Source organism: Mirounga leonina, unplaced genomic scaffold (genome assembly GCF_011800145.1).
Source record: "Mirounga leonina isolate KUSES-001 unplaced genomic scaffold, KU_Mleo_1.0 Mir_115, whole genome shotgun sequence".
Lineage (NCBI taxonomy): Eukaryota > Metazoa > Chordata > Mammalia > Carnivora > Phocidae > Mirounga > Mirounga leonina.
The window spans coordinates 101,289,691-101,314,205 of record NW_023270268.1 but is presented as its reverse complement, the minus strand read 5'-3'; the positions used below and the strand labels follow the sequence as shown (position 1 = coordinate 101,314,205).

Below are 24,515 nucleotides of genomic sequence, written 5' to 3'. Positions count from 1 at the left end.
AAGAAAACAGATAATGGAACTGAGAGATTTACAGGAGAAGTGATTAAGCAACCACTTACAAATGCTAAATCAGATTATATTTTGGTCCTCCTGCAGAGGTATATCCTTTGTTGTTTACTTAGAAGTTGTTAAACAAGCACTATTTGGTGGCCAGAATGGGTATTACACGAGAGTATATTGGGAGGACTCTTAGAACAGATAACAGGGAAGACAAGTAAAGGAAGGGCACTCTGGAAGAATGATTTCTTATCCACCTATGCTTAAGAAAAGAAAAAAAATGAAATGCTAATGTTGTAGGATTTCTTTTCCTTTAGTGCCCGCAGTTCTTGGTCCCGGCTGCTTCAAAGAATGAAGAGGTAGACCAGATAAAGGGTGATGGACAGCAAAGCAAAGTGTATTGAGTGATAGTACAAAGCTCCGGCAGAGGGAGGGAACCTGAGAGAGTTGCCACTGGAGTTTCTCAGTCTAGGGGTTTTTATGGGCTTGTTGGCGGGCTGTTTTAATCTGATTAATCCTCCATGAGCCTGTCACCCAGTCAGGTTTTTGTCATCTACTTATCACGTGGGAAAGGGTGGAGGAGCCCTTGGTGTAAAATCCTTTCCTCTTAGGTAGGGGCCCCTTGTCCCTGCCTGCCCTTTTTCCAACTATCCTTCATTACTAATGTGAATGGTTCTTGGTTCTGTAAAACATCAGTTAGCCATATGGGTAGTGGTCAACCTTGCCCTTGTGGTTAGCTTTTGTTTTTTTAATGTCTAGATTCTACATTCCTTAAAATTTGGGACTATGTTTTGTATAATTTCTGGTTCCATGTTCCTCAAAGATTAGGGGCTATGTCTTCAAATTCCTATCTCTGCTAACACTCCCACATCCCCCAGTACTTGACCACAGCAGGGGCTCCATAACTGTCTTCTCATTTGTGAATGATTAATTGAACTCTTTGAAGCAATTTCTCCAATTTCCTAACCTACGACCACAAAGCGGCTGAGGCATTGGGGAAAACTTAAGATATAAAAAGGCCAGGGGTGTCTGGGTGGCTCAGCCAGTTAAGTATCCAACTCTTGATTTTGGCTCAGATCCTGATCTCAGGATTGTGAGATCCAGCCTTGTCTTGGGCTCTGTGCTGGGTGTGGAGCCTGCTTAGTATTCTCTCTCTCCTCTCCCTCTGTCCTTCCCCTACCCTCTTGCTCTCCCCATCCCTCTCTAAAAAATAAAAGTATTAAACGGCCACAAGCTCTTTGGAAAATAGTTGCTAACTGATCTCAAAAGATGAATGATCACATGAAATGCCACTGAGATAGAATGGGCATATAAACATATGTTCTCATTTTACCTTATGACACAACAGAGGCACATAATGAAGAAAATGCTATTCATTTTTATGCAAAAAAGAAAAGACAAATATACTGACATAAATGTCCCTATAACAATACTTTTCCAAAAATTGTAATGTTCAAGATTTAAATCTGGCGCTGGAAAAGATTAAGATGTGTACATTTTAGACAGTGATACAACCTTATTTATCTAAGACAAAGACTGAAACACACCCCCTCACCACCCATGTTCTTATACTTGTACATTTTAGGCCAAAAAAGCAAAAACAATGGGAATAAAGCACATCAAAACATTTCAACTGAGTCCCTTGTCCATTAGTAGAATCCAGGTTTACTAACTCTGAAAAGGCAGTTTCATTAATCACAAACATATCTTGGTTCATTGAAAAGAAAAACAAGTCTTAAAATTTGTCAGAGTCATACCTGGTAAGATAATCAGCAATTTTAGGATTCTTAAGGAGATCCATCAATAGATCAACTGAATACTTCCTAGTCAATGTGCCATCACCGTTTATGAGAATATTAAACATTAGCTGAAAAGTTTGATGAATGTTTCGAACATGGAACAGCTTAAAAACAAATTAGGAAAAGTATATTATACAAAAAAATTTAAGGTGACACCATTCTAAACAAAGTCTCAATACTTGTAAAATATCAGAGAATATAAACTTCAGAACTATTTTCAAAAATAAAAAAATCATATTTACCTTTTCCCCCACCTCTTCATTTAATGTCAAACTGGATAATATTGAAAGTGCAAACACAACCACAGTTAAACTACTGTGGGCCAGGAAGCTTATAAGAGTTCGATAAAAAGATTTCACATTATTCTGAGAAAGAAAAAAATTTTTAAATAAATTAGAATGAAAAATTTTTAGGTTTATATTTTGGTTTAGAAAGTGTATCTTGCACAGAGTAGGTAAACTTCTATGAAACATCCTTATCAACTTAAGAAATTATTCAAACACTTCCATGGCTCAAGATAACTTCCACCTCCAAAGTACCTCCAGTACAGAACAAATGAGATAATTGTTTAACTTGAAATTAAACAGGTAATATTGGATACTGCATAGCAGGGGAATTGTTCACAAAGTACCTTAAAGAATCAATGAACTTTCTTGATTTGACATATTTCTAACGGTGGTTCAGTTAACCCCATTTGTGTGTCTTCACTCATTACACGTGCTGGTAGTTGTTGCAGTCATTTATTCATGGATCTTTCTGGTGGAGTTGCCATTGATTTTGTGGAAATATAAGATCTGAGGTAAATGGGATTGCCAGTGATGTGTGTCCTTTCTATTAGCACAAAATGATTTAGCATTTCTTGTATTATTCAATATAAGAAATAATGGGATGCTATTGAGAAGGAAAACTTTTAGTATTCAACAGTTTTATTAATACTTATCATCTTAAATACAACATGTGCAAAGGTTGGAATACTTCTAGTTAATTATGTGTCAATCTGTTCCTTAACTTTGATGAGTCAGCTGGATAAGACATGAGAATTCTTGTTAATTTTTTTTTTTTTAAAGAAAAACATGGATATAATTTTCTTTAAGCATAGAGCTCACCACAAATAAGAAAGATTTTACGCAAAACTTACCAAAGTCTTTATGTATGTTTGAACAGAAAGATTGTGCCGACAAAGATTTGCCAATAATCCTAGACAAGGCATTGTTAACTCATCTTCAGAAGACTGACTGTTGTTTTAAGGAAGATAATAAAAGAAAAAAGTATTAAATTCATTTTAAATTATTCTATTTTATAGTAACTTCCATTTAAACTCCTTTTTATATGTAAAAATGATTAACATGTGAAGACAGTCAAGCTTTGGATAACATTGACCATTCATTTCATATTTTGAAACTAAATGATCTTTTTCAATTATAGCACAGAAATATGGAAATAATTGTCAGAATGACCATGTGCTATCTCATCAGTATATTCTCCTACCAAGATTAAACATAAGCATAAAATTTTCAGTTTCAATAGTTTTTCTGTTCAAATCAATTCATTTCATAAATTTTTGTTATGAAAATTAAAGCCGCTTTATACCATTTGATCCCTGAAATCATCTAAAAGGAGTAAACAAGAATTGGAGTCTCACTCAATTTAAAAAGTTGGAAAATATTATCCAAGAAAAACTGAACTATTACAGTTTTATTTTAAAAATAAATCAACAGAGGGGCGCCTGGGTGGCTCAGTCGGTTAAGCAACTGCCTTCGGCTCAGGTCATGATCCTGGAGTCCCTGGAATGAGTCCCATGTCAGGCTCCCTGCTCGGTGGGGAGTCTGCTTCTCCCTCTGACCCTCCTCCCTCTCATGCTCTCTGTCTTTCATTCTCTCTCTCGCAAATAAATAAAATCTTTAAAAAAATAAAAATAAAAAAAATAAATCAACAGATTATTTGGTTACATGTTTGGTTGCATACTCACATATGATCTATCAGGAAGGTAATTAACTCATCTATATTGGCACCAGAATGGAAAATTTTGACGTTGTATGTTAATCTCTGCAGAAGCTGAATGCACTAAGAATAAGAAAATACTAATGAATATAAACATATAAAAACCTACTGCATGCTTACAATCACGGACTTCTAAGCATATTCTGAGCATGTCACCATTTTAGGAAGCAGAGTTTAGAGCAAGAACTTTTCTATTTCTTAAAATGGTTCTGTTCTTTAAACATAAAGTAATGAGACTACTAAGAATTTTAGGGTTCATCTCCTGATTCCACACATTTCTATACAATCTATCTCAAACAGAGCATCAACCTGGTTCACTTAAACATCTTAAACATATATGCAAGCTAAAACATATACATATTCCATGAATTCTAAGATATATTTTATCATATTTTGCCATCTTTAAAACCGCATGTCAGTTTAATTGGTGATGTTTTCCTTTCTTGCAACTGATGGCATTTTAGGTTCAACAAAATATCTGTATGAGAACTTCGAGTCATGCTAAACAGACTAAATCTATAGCTTTCATTTTTTGTGGAATGTTTCCTCAACAGATTGGGACTAGATGGCAACTCAATTTGCAATTTTAATACAAATAGCTTACATCTCAAAATGTTGACATCTGTGTTTATAAGTCTGTCAAAGCGGTTGTAACGTAGATTTGCTTTTCTTCAAAAATAATGCTAGATGTGGATAAACTTCCCTTCTCTAGAAACTTTTAAACAGTAGTACATGTGTGATTGACCAGCTCATAAATTTATTAATGGTGAGAACTGTCGTATTCATGCAGGATTATGTCAGCATATATAGTATAAATTAGCAATTTACAATATATACTGTCAATTTTGATCTGCAAATAAAGAAGGAAAAACAAGTATTAAGTGAAGAGTACTGTGGAGGTGTGTATACCTGCAAAAACACCGAATCACTATGGCAAGTGCTGCTCCGGCAAACCACTCCTGCTAGCACGCTGTTCAGGTTGTATGTATTCTGAAGGCAGTCTCTGGTTTCATTGTCTACAGCTGCAAGTTAGGATAAAATGGCACCAAATATCACTTTTATATGTGGTTTTCATGGATAAAAGATAAATAATTTTAAGTTTATTTCATATTAAATTTACTGTGTATAAAAATATCAAGTATGATATGGCTATTGTATTTATAATTACCTTCCAATTCAGAAGTCTAATCACAGAAATAGTATGAGATGGAAAAGGAAAGGGAGTATGAGCTTTTCCTTTTTTGTCAATAAACAAATGATTTTTCTATGTGGACTAAATTAAAGGAAAAACTTGCTTTACATATTTAGAAAAGTTTTGTAGTTAAAAGATAATCATCTCAATTTTTTTGTAATTTAAAACTGCTCTAAAGAATAAGTCTGTTAACTAAAAAATAAAACTTCAAAAATAAAATAAAAAGACGTTCATTTTAAAAATTTCTAATATATTTAAATGTTGAAAAAGACTGCCATTCTCATACAAAAGGTTGGCAGATGTTAGAATTAGCATAGCCTTTTTGGAAAGTAATTTAGTAATGACTATCGAATTGAAAAATGACCTAAAAATCTGAGAATTAATTCAACAGAAATACACTAATATTTGAGCAAAAATACATAAAAATGTATTGATTCTGATAACAAAAACTTGAAAAAGAGCATACATGAGTACCCACCATTAGGAGAGTAGCTGAATAAATTATAGTACTCTACAATATGGGACAAGGCAGATACTAAAAAGACACCGATATGGAAAGATAGCTAACATATGTTAAGTGGAAAAAAAAAAATCTGATGTTCTGCAACACCATTTTTTAAAAAACAACCAAAATTATTTGTTAATTGGGCACCTGGGTGACTCAGTTGCTTAAGTGTCTGTCTTGGGCTTATGTCATAGTCTGGGGGTCCTGGGATCAAGCCTGGGAGTTGCATTCCCTGCTCCGAGGGGAGCCTGCTTCTCCCTCTCCCTCTGCACTCCCCTTCCACCATGCGCTCTTTCTCTCAAATAAATAAAATCTTAAAAAAAGTATTTGTTAATTTATTTGATCTAAAATAATTATAGCATAGAAGAAGATCTAGAAAGACACCTATCAAACCATTAAGAAATATTATCTACCAAAGTAAATGATAAGAAGAGTTGGTGATGAGTAAAGACATTCTATTTTACTCTGTATCTGTGCTTAGACACTAAGCCGTAATGACTATTTAAATTTAGATCAATTAAAATTAAAGATTTAGTTCTTCAGTCTACTATTCACACTACAAATGCTCAATAGTCCTATGTGGCTAATGATGTTATAATGGAAAATACATAGAACATTTCCATCATCACAGAAAGTTCCACTGGACATGATAGTCTATGTTAATATTCCTGGATCACTGGAATTTTTTTTATAATAAGCATGCATTAATTTTATCATCACACACAGAATTATCTCCCCTCCACTCTCAAGCACACATCAAGAAAAAAAGTACCCATGAAATGAAAATTTAAAAACTAAAGATAGAAAAAAGAGTTCAGTGTAGTCTATCAAAAAAGGATGATTTTTTTATCACTAGCTATGACTTTTCTGAGTGATGTATTTCATACAGGCATTATGTGTATGTATTTTTCTAAATTCAAAACTAAGCCAGCATTTCCCAAGATGCTTTCTTTTCTGTAGACCCCTGAGCCTTTGCTATGCTTCAGATTCTTTGTTCCATAATTTTAAGAAAGGATGCGTATAATATTCTTTTTATAAGGGATCCATAATGCAAAAAATTCTGAAAGGTCCTGCAATGACGAAATCTTTTGAATGTGAATCATTCTCCAAAAGATACTATAACTCAATCTGCCCCTACAAAAATATTAAATGCTACATCTTCTAAAAAATGAAAAAGAGAAAGGAAATACATTACCTAGTTGAGACAGCAAGCTGATGATACTTAAGACCAGTGGTGCAGTTATGCTTGGGTCTTCAAGTAGCTCCACAAGGCAACTCAAGCATTCACTTGGTAATATCTGATTTGGTGTAAACAATCGTGTGAGTTTCTGCCCAGAAATTACCTACAAAATAGTAATTAAATTGTGTTAGTTAAGAATTGGCAATTTCCATCCCTTCTCCATTTCAAATAAGGACTCAGTTCTTCCAAAGTGCCACTGCCATGCTTTTTTCCAATTAGGAAAGTCAAATGCTATTCCTTCTGCTGGGAAGATTACCTATCCCTTCTCTCACTAGCTAATATAATCATTCAGATCCAAGTTTTAATTTGTCTCCTCCTAAAACTTTCACTAACCCTCTTTCACCAACTAGGTTAGTTTGCCTATTAAACTATCCTATAGCACATTATACTTTTATGAGCTGGCAAACTTTGACCACCTAGCAATATTTATCCTCTTTACTACACTGAACACCCTATGAAGGTATAGGGTATAAATCAACACTCTACTGCAATATATTTATTGAGTAAATAAGTTCCAGTACATGCACTCCACCTATTTTGGGGGAGGCAATACAAAGTGAAAAGTGGTTAAATCCAAAGGCTTAGCTATGGGATTAAGTATGTGGTTACTCCTTTTGCTCCCTCCAGACAGTAGCTGAGCCCAGAAGTTAGAGATCACAAAAATGGAAGTTAAAAAAAAAAAAAAAAAAAAAAAGCTTTTAAGTAGCCAGGTCATGAATAGACAAATTTTATTTTTGGTTATTCCACTTTTACTCCTTTCTTAAAACTCTATAAACCACGCTTCCCTTTTCCATGTGAAAAGGTAAAGCTGAGATTGAAGGCCAAAAACAGTAGTTAGCCAGGTATTTTCTTTTTTTTTAAAGATTTATTATTATTTACTTTAGAGAGAAAGAAAGAGCGAGGAGGGGGAGGGGCAGAGGAAGAGGGAAACAAGCAGACTTCCCGCTGAGTGGGGAGCCCAATGGGGCGCTTGATCCCAGGACCCTGAGATCATGACCTGAGCAGAAATCAAGTCGGATGCTTAACTGACAGAGCCATTCAGGCATCTCGACAGCCAGGTATTTTCAAAAGGCTTTTTGAATGTTATTAAAAGCCTAACTTTTCTATAAAGAAAATTATCTTTTCTATAAGAATGGAAAAACAATTAGTTACTTTAAAATTGGGTAAAATCTGTTGCAAACACTTCTATTTTAAAAAGATAAGGTCTGAACAGGCTGTTTTAGCCTCCCTATAATCTTTTTTTTCTGTATCTCTCTTTTATTTCCTCGCCCAGATGTCAGTTTTTCTTTTAAAGCTTTGCTGATATCTGGGGTGCCTGGGTGGCACAGTCAGTTAAGCGTCTGACTCTTGGTTTCAGCTCAGGTCATGATCTCAGGGTCGTGGGATTCATCCCCGTTTTGGGCTCTGTGCTCAGCGTGGAGTCTGCTTGAACCGCTCCCGCTTGTGTTCACTCTCCCTCTCTTTCTCTAAAATAAATAAATCTTAAAAAAAAAAAAAAAAAAAAAAAGAGCTTCAGGATATCTGTTCCCAAGGAGCATGTTTTAACATTAAAGTCTAAAAAGACAGAAAAAACAGGTCCAATGGTGAAATTACACACTGATAGTAGTAGTATTTGGGGGTAAGGAATGTTCCGATTGGCCTTTTGCCTACTCATGAAGCTACACCTTCGAGATTAAGACATTTTCTGCTTTAAATACAATTTCCCTCAGGATGAGACCTGTATTTCAACAACGTAAATACTCTACCATGTAATAGTTATTTATTACAAGGTAAAATGTAAAAATCGCTTTACAAACTTTCTTCTTTACTTGGATGTTTTCATGCAAATAGAATTAATTTCAGTAATAACTAATATTTTAGTACTTACTTTGGCCTAAGCATTGTTCTATATATGTTAATTCTTTTCATCTTCATAATAACTGTAAGCTAGGTGCTGTTTTGCAGATGAGTAAACTGAGGCACACACCAAGACAGCAGCATAACTGAAATTCATTGTTCCTGAATCCATGCTCATAACCATTATGTAACATTAGTGCTACAAAAAACCATTAAGAATGAGACCAGCTCAGCTCTGCCAATCATAAACAAATTCAAAGCTCAGGTCCTGCATGGGGCTATAAAGAAAAAATACTGCAGAAGTGCAGCAGAATAGCAAAATGAATCATCTCATTTCACATGGTAACCATTTCTTTGTATCCTCAGATGTAACACCTATTTTGCACAAAGATATTCACCATTAACATCACCCACCAAAATGGTTAAAATTTAAAAATCTGGAAACACCAAGGATCTTTGAGGATGAGTGACAGCAAATTTCATGTGTTGCTGATAGGAGGGTAAAAATGGTGTAACCTGTGGAAAACTGCTCGGCAGTTCAGCTGAAACTGAACATCAACCTACCATAAGACCTAACAATCCCACTTCTAAGTATATAAATGAGAGCATATATCCAAAAAAGGTTTGGAAATGTTTATAACAGATTTATTCAAAATTCTACCCAGACCTAGAAACCCAATTGCCCATCAACAGAATGTACATAAGCTGTGGTACATTTATACAGTGGAATTCTACACAGCAATAAAAAAGAATGAAGTACTAGCACATGTGCAACATGAATGAATTTCACAGATTTATAGAATGGAAGAAGCCAGACACAAAAGTACGTATCTTATGAATCCACTTATCTGAACGTTATGAGAAGGGACAATTGAAAAAAACCTTATAGGGGACTCGAAATGTTCTGTATCTGGAACAGGAGGTAGCTAATTGATTGTACACGTATGTTAAGAACTCAAACTCTTCACTTAAGATTAATGCACATTATGTACTGCGTGTACTTTATCTCTCTAAATGGCAGAAGTTTTCAGTAAACCCCTTAAAAGTTCGGGAATGTAGTATCAAGGGGTCAGTCTCTAAGCCTTAAATTTCTTCGAGTCTCCTTCAATTCACTATAACAGGGCTCTCAGATTCAAGGCATATCTGTTTTTTCTCAAAGAGAAGTAATGTTTCAGATTAGTATTCAAAATGCTGTATTCCTACTTCTTAAATAAAACTGCTCATTCTGCGGCTTCTGGAGCCCACTAGCACATTGTTCTAACTGAGAAGCAAAGCCTTAGCATTTAACAGCTAACACCTCAATTATTAGGTTTGTAGGGATTTGTTGAAATAATGAATGAAAAAAGAAAATGTACTCAGGAAGGGTGGACACTGAAGTCATAAGGAGAAGCCTCAGTGAAGCTGGAGAAAACAAAGGCATATTTAATGCACTCCAGTATCACCAAAGATTGATGTTGCCCTACCATTCACAATCGTCTTCTCTCCGTAGTATGTATTTTTCTAATCTTTGGTAATTTAGCTTTTATATCATAGAGTTAATATAACAAAATATATAAGAAAAGCCGTAAGCAACTGGTTCAGATTGTAAACTGCCTAAGGGACAAGGAATAAAACAATCGTCACTCCCCATCACCTCCACCCCCGAGAATTTGTGTGTATTCTATTCTGTAAGAGTTCTGTTGCGATGGAAAAACCAAAGAAACGAAGGAAAACATAGAGCTCCGAACTTTCTCCTCTACTAATCCCCAACACAGTTTAAATTCCCCAACCTATGTCACACCTTCCCGTCTTCTTAGGACTTTGAGTAGTCACTCTTCCCTCTAGCTGCAGTCAGCTGAACGCGGAGGGACTTGGGGCAGAGTAAGAAGATGGGTGGGAATTCAAGGCTGACACTCGCCTTCCTTACTAATACAAAAAGACACCTGAGGGAGCGAGGAGCAGTCCTTCCTTTCCTAGGCTGGGGCAGCTACACCCTGGCCGCACCGTGAACTAAGGATTTCTACAGGGAAGCCCGTCTAGTCCCTCACCCTGGAGCCCCTCACCTCCAAGTGCCGCAAAAGCTGGGTGGCATTCGCCTCCGACTTAACGGCTTTATACTGACTGATGGTCAGGAGCAAGGACTTCAAGCAGGCGGTAGAGTCCATTGGCACCCGCCACAACCCCTCCTGGGGGCCACCACCTGCCAGCTCCGGCCTCCAGCTTTCGCCGCGCTTTTTTTGATTTTTCAGCTCCACCCCCTCACTCCCGATGCTTCCGGTTCCGGTAGGGCTCCGGAAGTCTCTAGGCACTCTGGGGAACTGCTCTCAATGAAGAAAGGGGAGGAGTGGGGAGGGGGGTCGAGGAGGTCTGTGGGTTCACGAAGGGGGTTGAGAGCTGTGCTTCCAGAACCCCCTTCCCACTACCCACCGTGTCCTCGCTTAGCTGAAAAGCCGCGAGGTTTCAGCTTCGAGATCGCGTGGAGACGATAAATCTCGCGAGAAATGTGATTGCGCCTCAACTTGCGAAGGGGCGGTTAGGCGGAAGAGGGTCCTTGTTCGTCAGAGCTCTGAGTTTATGTTTGCTTCTTCGGCCTTCACCGTGGATGGCCGGCATTTGTTTTGTGCGTGAACCGCTACTTGAGAAATGGTCGCTTTCCCCTAGTCTAGACACGGTGAGGAGCTCTGAGGAGAATCTTGGGCTCTAGATTTTGAGGCGGCCTGGGAGGGGCCTCTTTAAAATCTCTCCTATGTCCACCCTTTCTACCCTGGAGTGTTTGTTTTTCAGAGTAAGCCAAGACCATTGGGATTCTGTGGCAAGATAGTCATGCCCTTAAGGTAGTCGTCAAACTTATTCCAGAAAGCTAGCTCCTGGTGACTTCTGGGCCAGGTATTGCTGCGGAGGGTGTTCTCATTAGCGTCAGTTTTTGTAAGTGAAGGTGTCTGTTTTTATCTGGCGTGATCGAATGTTTTCTAAATCTCGGTGTCTCTGAACATGGCACTGTCGTTTGCGGTTTTTGATAAGAGATAATTATTGTGCATGTGTATATAATGAACTGAGTAGCTGGTTCTGGAGCTTTTTTTGCTTAACGTATGTTAATGACTGAATTAAGCTTTAAAAACCAGTTTGGGGAAAATTTTAAGAGTAGGGTACATGTCCTCTTAATTAAACCATTCGTCATTAATCGTGTTTGGTCAATTCAAAGAAAATATTTTTACATCATTGCATTTTTAAAGGCAGGATTTCTTTTTATATTTTTTAATTAAATCTGAAAGCTTACAATCTAGCCAATTGAGACATACATGTAAAAATAATTGGGTAATGTATCTATGCATTCATTCTGTAAACAATTATTGATTGTAAAACGGGTTAGAAGTCATAAGAGAATAGATGATGAAGTATCCCCTGCGGGGAAGCAACGGTCTAATTAGGGAAATGTACTAAATAGGTAGTACATATGGAATTCGTGTAAGTTAGAGGCACCATGCAGTTATTTAAAGAGTGAAGCCAGACGGTGTACTTACAAACTCTAGTTCCATCTTTTACTATGTGACCAGTGTGGCAGATTCTTAGTGCTTCAGTTTCTTCATTAGGTAAAATCCAGCTAACAGTAATACCTGTTTAATGAGATAAGGTCAATAAATAATTCAGTAGATCATTGAGAGCCTACAGTGTACTAGGTACTTGTCATAGGCACTAGAGATTTAGTGAATAAAAAATCCTGTTACGGAAATTACATTCTGGTAGGGGGAAAAAACAGTAAGAAGTGACAGGAGAAAGAAAGGAGAGTGAGATGGAGAAAAAAATTAGCTGAATTACTTTTTGAGAGTAATGGTGATTGGGAAGAAAAGAATTGGGAGGTCAGGAAAGAGAAAGCAGTATTTGAGGAAGTGCTTCAAGCTGTTGAAGGAGAGAGCTATGCTCTCCAGGAGAAAAGGTCCTAAAGTGGGACCATGAAGTTTGTCAGGAGCAGCAAGGATGCCACTATGACTGGAGCAGAGAGCAAGAGTGAGAGTAGCAGTAAAAATGAGGTCACGTCAGGTGGTGTAAACCATTATAAAATGAGTTAATCAACTTAAAAAATTTAGAGCAGTTGCCTGGCATAATTAGTTCTCCGCAGGTGTTAGTTACATCTTGGTTCATTGGCAAATGCAGTGATAACAGTTAGGTTAGTGTTAGATTGTTCACTAATAATAACAAATGCGTTATCTTCATACTCATTCTGAGCTAAGGGAAAAGGTCCAAGCTGCTAGTTGTAAATGCCATCTTTCTTTAAAATCTTGCGTTTTAACTTAAGCAGTTATATAAAATTTGCATTCTCTTCTGTAAAATATTCACTTTAATATAAAATAATGTCTTTCTCAAAAACCTTAAAAAATTGATGTTGGAGGTTTAGTATGTACCATGGTGGTAGCTGTGAGAAGCCCTCATGTATTTAAGCAGAAATACTCGCATATCCTAATAATGAGGCACACAGAGCCTTATTTTAGGCACCAGAAAGGGGGGGAAGGAGGAGGACGAGATGAAGCTTGGTCCAGATGACTAAAGACCTTATTATTCTTGATCCTGAATTCAGTGGTGATTTCTAGTTTTATAATGGGGCCTGATCTATTTAGGTTTGTGTTGATTACTTTGGCAGCTGGGTGGGCTAGGATTTTGAGATGGATAAGGTTAGAAGTAAGGAGAATGTTTAATTTGCTGCTTTCTTTCCAGAGGATTACCAGGGTAATTGAAATGGAGGTAACGAAGAGGTGACAAATTTGAGAAATATATATGAAGTGAAATAGGCAGGACATAGTGACTCTTTATTTCGGGTATGAAGAGGGATTTCAAGTTTCTAGTTTGGGTGATTGAGAAGATACAGATATTGCTGAGGTAGTTAATAGTACTCATGTTGTGGTATGTTCAGTGAAATTTCATATAATTTATCATATAGTCTTGTATTAAGTTTCTTCCAGGGCGTTATATAATTTTTGTTAATGTGAGTGGGTTCTCTTTTTCTCCTTTAAAATTTTAATTTGTTATTGCCACTGTAATAAAAGCTGACTTTTGATACATCTTTTATCCAGACCCTGACTAAAATCTCTTATTAATTTTAATAGTTTTGTTTACTCTCTTAGACTTTCTAGCTGCATATCATCTGCAAATAATTTCATCTCTTCCAGTATTTGTTGTCTTTATTTCATTAATGCATGCCAAAAAAATGGAATAATTATGGTGATACTGAACATCTTTGTCTTATTACTTAATTGAATGGGAATGACCAGTATTTTAACACTTCGTATAATTTGTGCTATTGGCTTGTAATAAACAGTCTTTCAAATGTTTAGGAGATTGCCCTTTATACCTGTTTTATTTAAAGATTTTCCAAAATGTCTACTTAAAAAATGTTCAAATATTTGTTTATAGATCTCATTTTCCACTTTAACATGATAATGCAATGTATTGTTTTGCTTTTTTGTTCTTGGGATAATAGTAGCTAACACTGAGCATTTGTTATATGTCAAGCACTATTCTAAGAATTTTATTCTTACTAACTAATCTTCATAACAAGTTCATGCATTAGGTACTATTACGATCTCCATTTTACAGGTGAAAAAACTAAGGAGAGGTGAAATAATTTGCCCAAGGTCATACAGGTAATAGTAATAAACCTTGTATTTGCTGTGCTACAAATATTTTATTTAGGATTTTATATTTGAAATTTTTTCATTAATTTTTTTTAGTTCTCTCTTTTGGAATTTGGGTTATATGTTACTTTTGAAAAATGAGTCAGAAGTTTTTCTACTTTCTATACTATAGAATGAGAATCACATTGGAATCTGATCCATGTAGACTGAATACAACTGGCCTATAAAATCAAGCTTGATACCTTATTTAATGGTAAATCTTTAGAAAATATTTGAATTTGTAAAATGGTTATAGATCTGATTACTTTTTTCTACCTTTTCTTAAGTTTGGAAATAGAAATTTTTTTTAACGCAACTATTTCTTTAGATTTACAGATTTTTTGATATAAAGTTCCATCAGTATTCTAGTAATTCTCTTAATCTCTTCATTGTAGTTTTAAATTAACTTTTTCATTCTAATGTTACCTGTATTTTTTTCTTATTGGGGCTTTCTAGGGGTTTGTCTGTTGTATTCAGCTTTTCAAGAACTAACTCTGATTTTATTCTTGTTTTTCTTTTTTCAGAATCACTAATTTTACTTTCATGTTTATTCCATTCATAGGGGTTTGTCTATTTTATTCAACTTTTTAAGAACCAACTTTGTTTTATTTTTGTTTTTCTTTTTTTAGAATCATTCATTTTACTTTTATGTTTATTCCATCCATATACAAATTTTTCCTTTATGCTTATAGTTTTTAAAAGTTACAGGTTAGCATATTTACATACTATATATATTTTCATAAAGAACATTTATTTATGCCCACATATTTTAAGAAGACAGTAGCTAAGATGAGCATCTGTATTTCACTTAAAAAAAAAATTAGTTTAACCAACTAGATAGTTTTTTTAAAATACTAATATTCCTTCATATTCAAAGAGCTAGGTTCTGTTAGACAAACCAGAATAAGTGCTGTTGAGAAAAATAGATGAGCTTTTTAGGAACACATGATATTTTTTAGGGCAAAATATCAATATCTTCAAGTTTGGCCTAAAATCCCTTTTCTCCATAAATTTTTATTGCTGTCCTTTATATTTGCATAGATATTTTTCTTAATTTGTAGTTCCAGAAACACATTAAAGGGAGTTTAAAAAAACTTGCTTAGGATCTTACAGCTCAGTATTAGGGCTGCCTATCTCCTTTATTTCTTCCGGAAAAACTTAATATATCTTCAGTACTGAAGAGTAAAATGGAAATTTGTAATGTCTCATGACCAGAGCTGAAGTCCTGTTAGATAAATCAGCCTGAATGAAGATACAAATTTTTGACAGAAGTGCAGAGTTTCTAGAATACTAAATGTTATAGTATGAGAATTATACCAGAAGTGTGAACACAGGGCTAATTGTTCATTCACCCACCATACATTTAATGAGTGCTTGAGTGGTTAAGTACATTTCTGAGTTCTGGGGTTATGGCAGTGAATCAAATAGACAAAAAATTTCTACCCAACTAGACCTTTTATTTTAATGCGACATATAGACAACAAATAAGACCTGTAAGTAAAATGTATGAATGTAGCAGTAAGTGCTGTGGAGGAAAAGAAAAGGAAGAAGGATAGGAGGTATCAGAGTCAGGATGGAGTGTTGGAGTTTTGGATAGTAGGGCATACTGTTCAGTACTTGCTGTGTAGCAAATCACCTCAGACTCAGTGGTTAAAACCATAAGCACTTATTTCTGGGTTGACTGCCGTTAATCTGATCCAGACCTGATTTGGCTGAGTGGCTCTGCTTCAGCCATTTTATGGGTAGAGGGCAATATCTAGAGCTCAGTTTCAGTTATGTTGCAGTGTCTACTAGACATCCAGGAGATGCTGAGTGGGCTGTCAAATAATAATATTTGTAGTTAACGGAGAGGTTAAGACTGAAGATAAAAATTTAAAGCCTTGAGCCTAAATGATAAAGGGTGAGTATGGATAGAAAAGACTGAAACGTAGGGTACTTAAATATTTAGAGGAACAAACAAAGAACACGGAGAAGTAGTTGCCAGAGGACAGAGGCCCTGTCTTTATTCCATGGTTATCTGCAGGGATCAGTATTATGGTAGTATGTGGGCTGCTTTTGACCTCTAAAGGAGAACTCTAGGTTGGCAGACTCCTTCAGAGGACTTGAAGTGTGCAGAAGGATTCTCATTCTCTAAATCAGTAGTGAGTGCTTGAAGTGTGCCAGGTGTTGTTGTAGGCACTGGGGATATAATAGAAGGATTAAAAAAAAAAATCCCTGACTTTGGGGGGCTTCTATTCAGTGGGGACATGAGGTCAGATGTAGAGTAGGAGACTGTAGGAATAAACAGGTAGAACAGAAGTTCCATTGGCCCAGATTCTCAAGATTCAAGGCAAAGAAATCTAGTGGTAGAAAATTGGCAGAGGTCTAGGCATGGGGTCATTTAAATACCTTGTCTTTACTGTGGTTAAGATGATTCAAATATTAATATTAAATCAGTTTTTCCCTTTACACAGAGCCAGAAAACAAAGTCTATAGAATTTCCACTCTCATTTTTCAGAAATGTTACCTTCAGCACAAAGGCAAAGAACCTATTAAGTAAGCTAAAATTATTCTCTTTTCAATTATTCTTCCTGTTTCTTTTCCCAATCAAGTATTAAAATTCATCTAAATCTGTAAATGATTTGCCAAACCATAAAATTAACTTTTTCACTTTTCAAACAATCCCTGATTTTTTTTATACATTTTACAGAATTCAACTTTAGTCTTAAGTACATGGTTTGGATAATTTGGATAAGTGTTTTTTTACCCCATTTTCACATCTAATTTCATATCCTAGTATCAGAAGTTTGCCTTTGAAAAAAAAAGTATTATCCATTGTTTCTGAATCCAATTTTGTAAATAAAGATAAATGACATAGTTTTATTTTAAATTAAGGTACAGTAATCATTTTTAATTATAACTAGTATTTATTGAAGACCTACTTTGAACAGAGCAAAGTCCTTTGCATATGTCATTTTTAAATTTCTGGTCTTTCAGAAAACAGATATTATTAAGTTCATGGAAGGGGTAGATATCTGTTTCTTGAATTAAAATATGAAGCCATTTTTTAAGAAAGTGGTGTCCAAAGTGGAATATGCATACCTTGGGGTATGTGAAACTGTCAGAGTGTGGGAACAAATATTGAAATTTTTTACTTTTTAAAATCTAATTCTTTTTTTATTATAGTAATACGTGCATATAATCCATAAATGAACTGCTATTCATGTATTTTCAGTGTATTCTCAGATTTATTGCTTTAGATACATGTGATCAAAAAAATTTGAAGACTTTTCCAAAATCATTAAGCTTAACAGAGCATTTAGACATGTATTAATTATTGTTCATTTCAGTGCCACGTGTAGTACCTGGCATTTTTCTGAATTGTTTTGTTGAACAAATGGATTCTCTTAGCAAAAACTGACGATATAGTGTATTATGAAATATTAAGATGTCTTGATTAATTATCTTTGCAGTATCATTTACTAACCAGTAAGATCATGTAAATAGTTTTGTTTCTGAGTGTTTGTCTTTATGCACATTATTTAGTTCAGCTCATAATTGAACACCACACTTATATAAAGTTAAATATTGCACTTAATGGGACATAGTGGAAAGAACATGGAATTTGCAGTTGGTGAAACTTGGGCCTTAGTTTCTGCTTTTATTAATTAACTCTCTAACCCTCAGTTTCTTTTTAAAATGGATTACGGTAATGTGAGTTGTGTGAAGATCAGATGTGTAGTCACTATACACATAGGAGCTGATGAAAATTAATCTTATTTTTGATGAAATCAAAGTTAATACACCCAATTAATTTTATGACCGAAAACTCTTCATAACCAAAAGCTTGACCTACCTTCTCAACTAAATCTTTCTTACAACATACTTTTTTATGAGATAATGAGGGGCCATCAGTGTTCTTACATTGGTGGATCAGTTTGGATTTGAGTATTGTAGGCTTTGTCATTGGTGGTGTGAGTCAAGTGCGTATTGTGTCCTCCTCTCCCTGCTTGATTATCATGTCTACCTGTGTCATGTCTCAATATTCTGTCTTGTTTCTTTTTTTTCATTATTGGCTAACGACAGTAATAGCAACATTACTGAAAATATTTCACTTTGGAAAATTTGCTTAGTGGTAAATGTGCTCCTTCCAAGGATTTCTAGCTACATTTCTGAAGAGCATGATTTTGGCATGATTTTGGCATTGCTACCTGTAAATAAACTGAAACTGATGGGTATTTTAATATCTGGATTTTTTTTTTCCAGGTAAATCCTAACCTATGTGTATTCATTGTAGGTACATTCCAGATATTAAAAACAAATTAATATATATTCTATAGGTTTGTTGTGTAAGTCCAGAAGTAACTGACTGGATAGATCTGAAGACAATTAAAAACCTACTTCTGACAAGAAGCTAATTTTGACAAGGGTGTTTCCGATTTTGGCAGATTTATAAGGAGGGATATTGGGTATACATTGCAGGGTTCTTGCTTTCTGATATAAGCTGCCAGACAGTGTTAGTGATTTTTGCAAAATGGCAAGAGCTGAGATAGACAGTGAATGCTCTGATCTTTTGGGGCAGGAAAGATCTTCAGTTTCTGATAACTTTTACAAAGATTTTCCAACCATCATCCATCAGTCTTTGGGGTAAAATAATGTTTTGGCTACCCTTGTCTAGGTATGTTCATTTTGGGGCCTTGCCAAGAAGTTGAACAAATACAAAAGTGGAAGAAATTAGTGGAAAATTAGAAAACCAAATAATCAGTATACTTTGTTCACTCTTAACACAGCTAGTAACATAATAATGGTATAACCTATCTTAAGTCTAACCTCATGGTCCTAGCCATTCTTGTCTACCTGGAGCTCACACTTGGGAAATAAAGACTTTTGGAGTGTTAGAGCCACAGAGCACCTACTTTACTACTTTAAAAGTCACCAGGAATGGCTGTTGCTGCTTACCTAGCAGACATATAATCAGATCAATAATAGATAAAATTTTGATTTTTAAGGAACTCCCAACCCAAATGTCTTAGCTTCTTCCTACAAACTGCCCTTTTCATATTTTTTTAAGCCTTGAAGTAGTTACTACTCATACAGATCAAAACATATCACATCTCAACTTCAAGGAATTTTTGGAATTCTTTTGATAAAATCTAGCAGAATTGTTAAGTATTATCAGAGTCTACTTTGTTAATAGACCCACGAACTTCTATTAAGTATACTTAATTCAGTGCTGATATGGTAAATCTAGCTTTTGAAAATAGCTATCAAAATTTTACCAAGTTGCATGTTCAAGGTTGTTTATTGCAGCATTGTTAGTAATAGCAAAAGAAAAAAAGGGGAAACTAAAGAGGAAGTGTTTATCAATTGTCTGGTAAAATGATATATTTATACAATGGTATATCATACACTTTAAGAAATATGAGAGATATATATGTGCTGATGTGAAAAACGCAAGGTGCCGAACGTGCGTACTAGCTGCCATTTGTGCCATGTGGAATATATTTGAAAAATGGTTTTTTGTCCCAGTTCTTAAGCTAATTATCATTCCTTTCCATAATAGCAATTCTCCATCGAGGTAGAGAATTGGAAGACAAGTGAACTGATTTTGCTACAAATTTAAACAAAATTTGATGATGATAATGGTGGTAATGATAGTAACACTTATATAGTGCTTACTATGTGCTAGGTGCTATTCTATTTCATGTTTTAAACATTTAATCTTGATAACCTGCGAAGCCGGGACCATCTTTATCCCTGTTTTTCCGATGGGGAAACTGAAGCACAGATGTTAAATAGTTTCAAACAAGGTTGCGCAGCTAATGTGTGTCAAAGCAGTTCTGTATACCCTTGCAGACTGATTTCAGTGTTTCTGTGCTCTTAACTACCAATGCTATGCAGTCTCTCAACTTTTGACATTGATGAAATCCAAATAAGATATTTTATGTCATTTCTTTCTTGTAGACAAATGATTTGCTTGTATTTGTACATGCTACATAAATCCAGGATAGTCTTACTGTTCTTCCTCAGAACAATCTGTTAGGAGTTTAATTAACCTTTTCACTTTTAATCAGGTGGTTCTCAACTGGGGCGTTTTGTCCTCCAGGGGACATTTTGCAGTGTTTGGAGACATTTTTGCTTTTTGCTTTGTAGCTGACAGGTGGGATAGGGTTGCTACTGGCATCTATTAGGTAGAAAGCAGAGGTGCTCCTAAACATCCTAAAAATGCATAGTACATCTTCCCATAACAAAAAGTCATCCAGCCTAAAATGTAAATAGTACCAAGATTGAGGAACCCTGATTTAATGGGCATAAGCGAAGTTCTCATAACTGAATTTCTGTCCTGAAAAATACAAAGTATATTATTTTGTTTTCAAGCTAACAGCATTGAGAAAAGTGAGTTTTATTTTTACCGTTTTTGCACACTTGATACTCCCTTTTTCCACCTGGCATTGTGTGATCTGTAAGGGCCAGAACTGACAAAGGTAGCAAATTCCTGGGACATCTACCCACACATTGAAATATGAACTTATTGGCCAATTAGAGCCTCTAACTTGGTCAGGTGACTTAAGATGAGCGCTTGAGTGGATTTAAAAAACTATTGGTATACTGATTGGGGAGGTGACAAGAGTGCTACAAGGTAAACATTTGAATGAATAATTATAAACAAAAGCTGTGTCCGCTCTGATGTGAATAAGCACAACTTTAAAAATGGGAAATTCCTTTGCGATAAAAAAAACGTTTGCTATAATTTCAGTAGATAAGAGGGAAAGTGGGAGCTAGGAGCTCAGAGGGAGCAGTAAGAAAAGCATCTTAACTGTTGTGAAGATACAGATGGCAGTATCTTATTTTTCAACCAGTAAAATAGCCATTTTGCTTGGTGGACAAAGGTGTGCTGTAAATTGACACTGAACTTTAACTTGCCCTCTGATCAACCAGCCAGCACCTGAATAGGTTCCTGTGGTAGAGCAGTCCCTTAGTTCCAGGAAGGCAGAGTAAGTTTTTAGTTTCCTGCTGACAGGGAAAGTCGACTGAAATGAATACACTAGGGGAAACCAGATGCATCCTTTCTCCCATGTTAACCCTGATTTTAAAGATTTCCTTCAGCCTCTTCTAGAATGGTAGGAACCTCTGGATTATTTTCAGTGTTAACGTTTCAGGCTGGTACTTCCTTTCCGTTGCTAGGCACTGACGCCGTCCTTCCCCACAGAGGCTGTAAAGCGCTGCGTCCGCCGCTGCTGTTTGCAGTTGGGTGTGCCACACGTGGTCGGCTTTGCTCCTGGGGGATGATGGGGTTGATGATACTCCCCTGGCAAGCCTTTCACCGCAGAGATTCAGCTCAGGTTGTATTTCTAAGCAGACTGAGAAAAGCCATTAGCTTTTCTTAACTTTTAATTCAGGATCCAAATATCTTTTTTTTTTTTTTTTTAGATTTTATTCATTTATTTGACAGAGAACACAAGCAGGGGGAGCAGCAGGCAGAGGGAGAAGGAGAAGCGGGCTCCCCGCAGAGCAGGGAGCCCAACGCAGGGCTCCATCCCAGGATTCTGGGACCACGACCCGAGCCCAGGGCAGACGCTTAACCGACTGAGCCACCCAGGTGCCGCAGGATCCTTCTGATTGATTAATTAATATTACGCCCTTTTCTTTTTCAAGCTGACCCCTGAATAGCTTAGCAGAGGCCTTCCATCTTCTCTACTTTGTTGCCAGAGAATTTTCCTCCCTTTTCAGCCTCGCTGTGATCTGTGCAAATAACTGGCTGAAGGAGAGCTTGGGGGGGGGGGGGGGGGGTTGTTTATTTGTGTCTGGGTTTTAAATTCTGGAAATGAGGGATTGCTTTTCTAGAAAAGGCATGTGTTTGTATGTTCTGTCTGTGAGATAATGCCTAACTTTTTATTAAAAGAAGCTGAGAGGTTATAGAAAACATAAAAGTTTGATCACAATCCTAGAATTCTCAAAGCCATGTCCTTTTCCATACAGCTTTATTGAAGAGATGAAGTAGATCTGATTTAGTGGGAAAGAATAATGTCGCTCTGCTTCATTATTAGGATTAATAATTAGGTTGTATCTTTCAATGGTATTGAACAGAGAAGGCAAATTTAAATAAGTATATGATTCTGCTTATTGAGTTTTTAAAAATAAGAGTAAAACTGTAAAATAATTTACCTCGGAGAACCGGAGTCTGCGAGTTATACTGACAGCAAGAAATATTTTGTTAGGGATGGGCAAGAAACTAAGAGGTGTTAAAAAGCTCTCTTTTAAATGAGGAAATATATTTTTAAAATTTTTTTTAATTGTAGTTGATGTACAATGTTACATTAGTTTCAGGTGTACAACATAGTGATTCATCATCTCTATAGGTTATGCTATGCTCATCACAAGTGTAGCTACCATCTGTCACCATACATTATTATAGTATGGTTGACTATATTCCTATATTGTGCCTTTTAGTCCTGTGACTTACTCATTCTGTAACTGGAAGCATGTATCTTCTACTCCTCTTCATCCATTTTGCCCATGCCCCAACCCCTTTCGCTCTGGCAACCATCAGTTCTCTGTATTTATAGGTCAGATTCTGCTTTATGTTTGTTTCTTCATTTGTTTCGTTTTTAGGTATTTGTCTTTCTCAGTCTGACTTACTTCCTTTAGCATAATACCCTCTAGATCCACATATGTGGTTACAAATGGCAGGATCTCATCTTTTTTTTATTACTGAGTAATATTTCATTGTATTATGTGTACGTATATATACTACATCTTTTTAAGATTTTATTTATTTGAGAGAGAGAGAGCACGAGCAGGGGGAGGGGCAGAGGGGTAAGCAGACTCCCCACTGAGCAGGGAGCCTAAGGTGGGACTCGATCCGGGACTCTGGGATCATGACCTGAGCAGAAGGCAGATGCTTAACTGACTGAGCCACCCGGGTGCCCTATATACCACATGTTCTTTATATATTCATCTGTTGACAGACACTTGGGTTGTTTCCATATCTTGGTTATTGTAAATAATGCTGTAATAAATAGGGATGCTTATATCTTTTCAAATTACTGTTTTTATATTCTTTGGGTGCTTAATAGAATTATTGGATCATATGGTGTTTCTGTTTTTAATTTTTTAAGGAACCTCTATACTTTTTTCCACAGTGGCTGTACCAATTTCTGTTCCCACCAACAGTGTATGAGGGTTCCTTTTTCTCCACATCCTCGCCAACACTTGTTAGTAAATGAAGAAATTTAGATAGGAGTCTGTGTGTGTTTGTGTGTGTGTGTGTGTGTAAATGTTTATGTTTTAAGAAGTATCCATTGAATTGTTGGAGAATTACCCTTGTCTCTCAAGACTTATCTGTGTAATTTAGAGCTGGTGTGAGTCAAATATAGAATATAGGTACAGGCAGTATCATAATTAGGAATACTAGTTTTGGACTTCTTTTAGCCAGGTACTTGCCCCCTTCCCTGTTAAGCTCTCTAATGACAGGATACTCAGACCTCGGGGCTTATGAGGGTTCAGGTCCTGCCTATACTTTTGTGTGTTCAGTTGGCTTTTTCTGGCATTTAGGGAGAGTCAATATCAGGTAAAATAGTGTTTCTTTGAGTAAATGCAATCTGAATTCTTAATAGATGACTTGGAAGTGATCTTGTGGAACATGTTTTCTTGATTTGGGAATTACCTATGCTGAATTGCATTTTAATAATGGGCCTCCAAAAGCTCTACTGATCTAACTTATGGCTGTATATTTCATATGCTATTAGAGAAACTGGCTACCCAATTAGTAGGATAAATAAGTGGTTCAGAGGCAAGAAATGAGAAATTTTATCTAGTCTTGGGCTTGGAAGCAAAGCACCCTACGTCTGTTTTCTTTGTGCTATTGCTATCACTTTCTTTTCTTTTTCCTCACCATTTCTTTCTTTGTCCCAAAGCACTGAACAGTAGTTTTACACGTTTGCTCTAATACTTCCTGGACGTTCATACAAAGGGATTAGAAGGGGAAATCAGCCTAGCAGAGAACAATGGAGTCTGTAGGCTTGAACTCTGAAAAAATACAGAACAAATGTGACTAATTTTACTTTATTTTTTTGAAATCTAAATATTTGTAAACTTCATGTGTAGAAGCAAATGAGAAGAGTTGTATCCTTAGCTCATTGAAATTACACTGTGTTTATACCTTCTTTTAAGTAACATATTCTTTCATTAAGATGTTTGTAAACTTATGTGTAGAAGCATATGGAAATAGTCCTGTGTTCAGCTTATTGAAACTACACTGTTTAACCTTCTTTCAAAAAAAAATCTTTCATTAAGATAACAAGGATATACAAAGTTATGT

At 35.9% G+C, this 24,515-nt stretch overlaps 2 protein-coding genes across 5 annotated transcripts in view; one reads left to right on the top strand and one right to left on the bottom strand.

Moving 5' to 3' along the window:
- The window catches only part of CIP2A (cellular inhibitor of PP2A), a 35,915-nt gene extending 25,139 nt beyond the window's left edge, over positions 1-10,776 (bottom strand). Inside the window, exons 1-7 of the mRNA XM_035000215.1 lie at positions 10,613-10,776; positions 6,690-6,837; positions 4,707-4,819; positions 3,766-3,860; positions 2,935-3,031; positions 2,039-2,161; positions 1,755-1,900 (exon numbers count right to left, since the gene is read on the bottom strand). Of these exons, the coding sequence (XP_034856106.1) occupies positions 1,755-1,900; positions 2,039-2,161; positions 2,935-3,031; positions 3,766-3,860; positions 4,707-4,819; positions 6,690-6,837; positions 10,613-10,714 (824 nt within the window). The 5' untranslated portion in view covers positions 10,715-10,776. The remainder of the gene's footprint in view (positions 1-1,754; positions 1,901-2,038; positions 2,162-2,934; positions 3,032-3,765; positions 3,861-4,706; positions 4,820-6,689; positions 6,838-10,612) is intronic.
- A 117-nt stretch (positions 10,777-10,893) lies between these two features.
- The window catches only part of DZIP3 (DAZ interacting zinc finger protein 3), a 96,778-nt gene continuing 83,156 nt past the window's right edge, over positions 10,894-24,515 (top strand). For 2 of the 4 annotated variants that reach the window (XM_035000214.1, XM_035000212.1), the window contains exon 1: positions 10,896-11,220. The gene's annotated coding sequence lies outside the window, so the exon portion shown is untranslated. Of the gene's footprint in view, positions 11,221-24,515 lie in introns of all 4 variants that reach the window. The other 2 variants (XM_035000211.1, XM_035000213.1) reach the window with 2 other exon arrangements.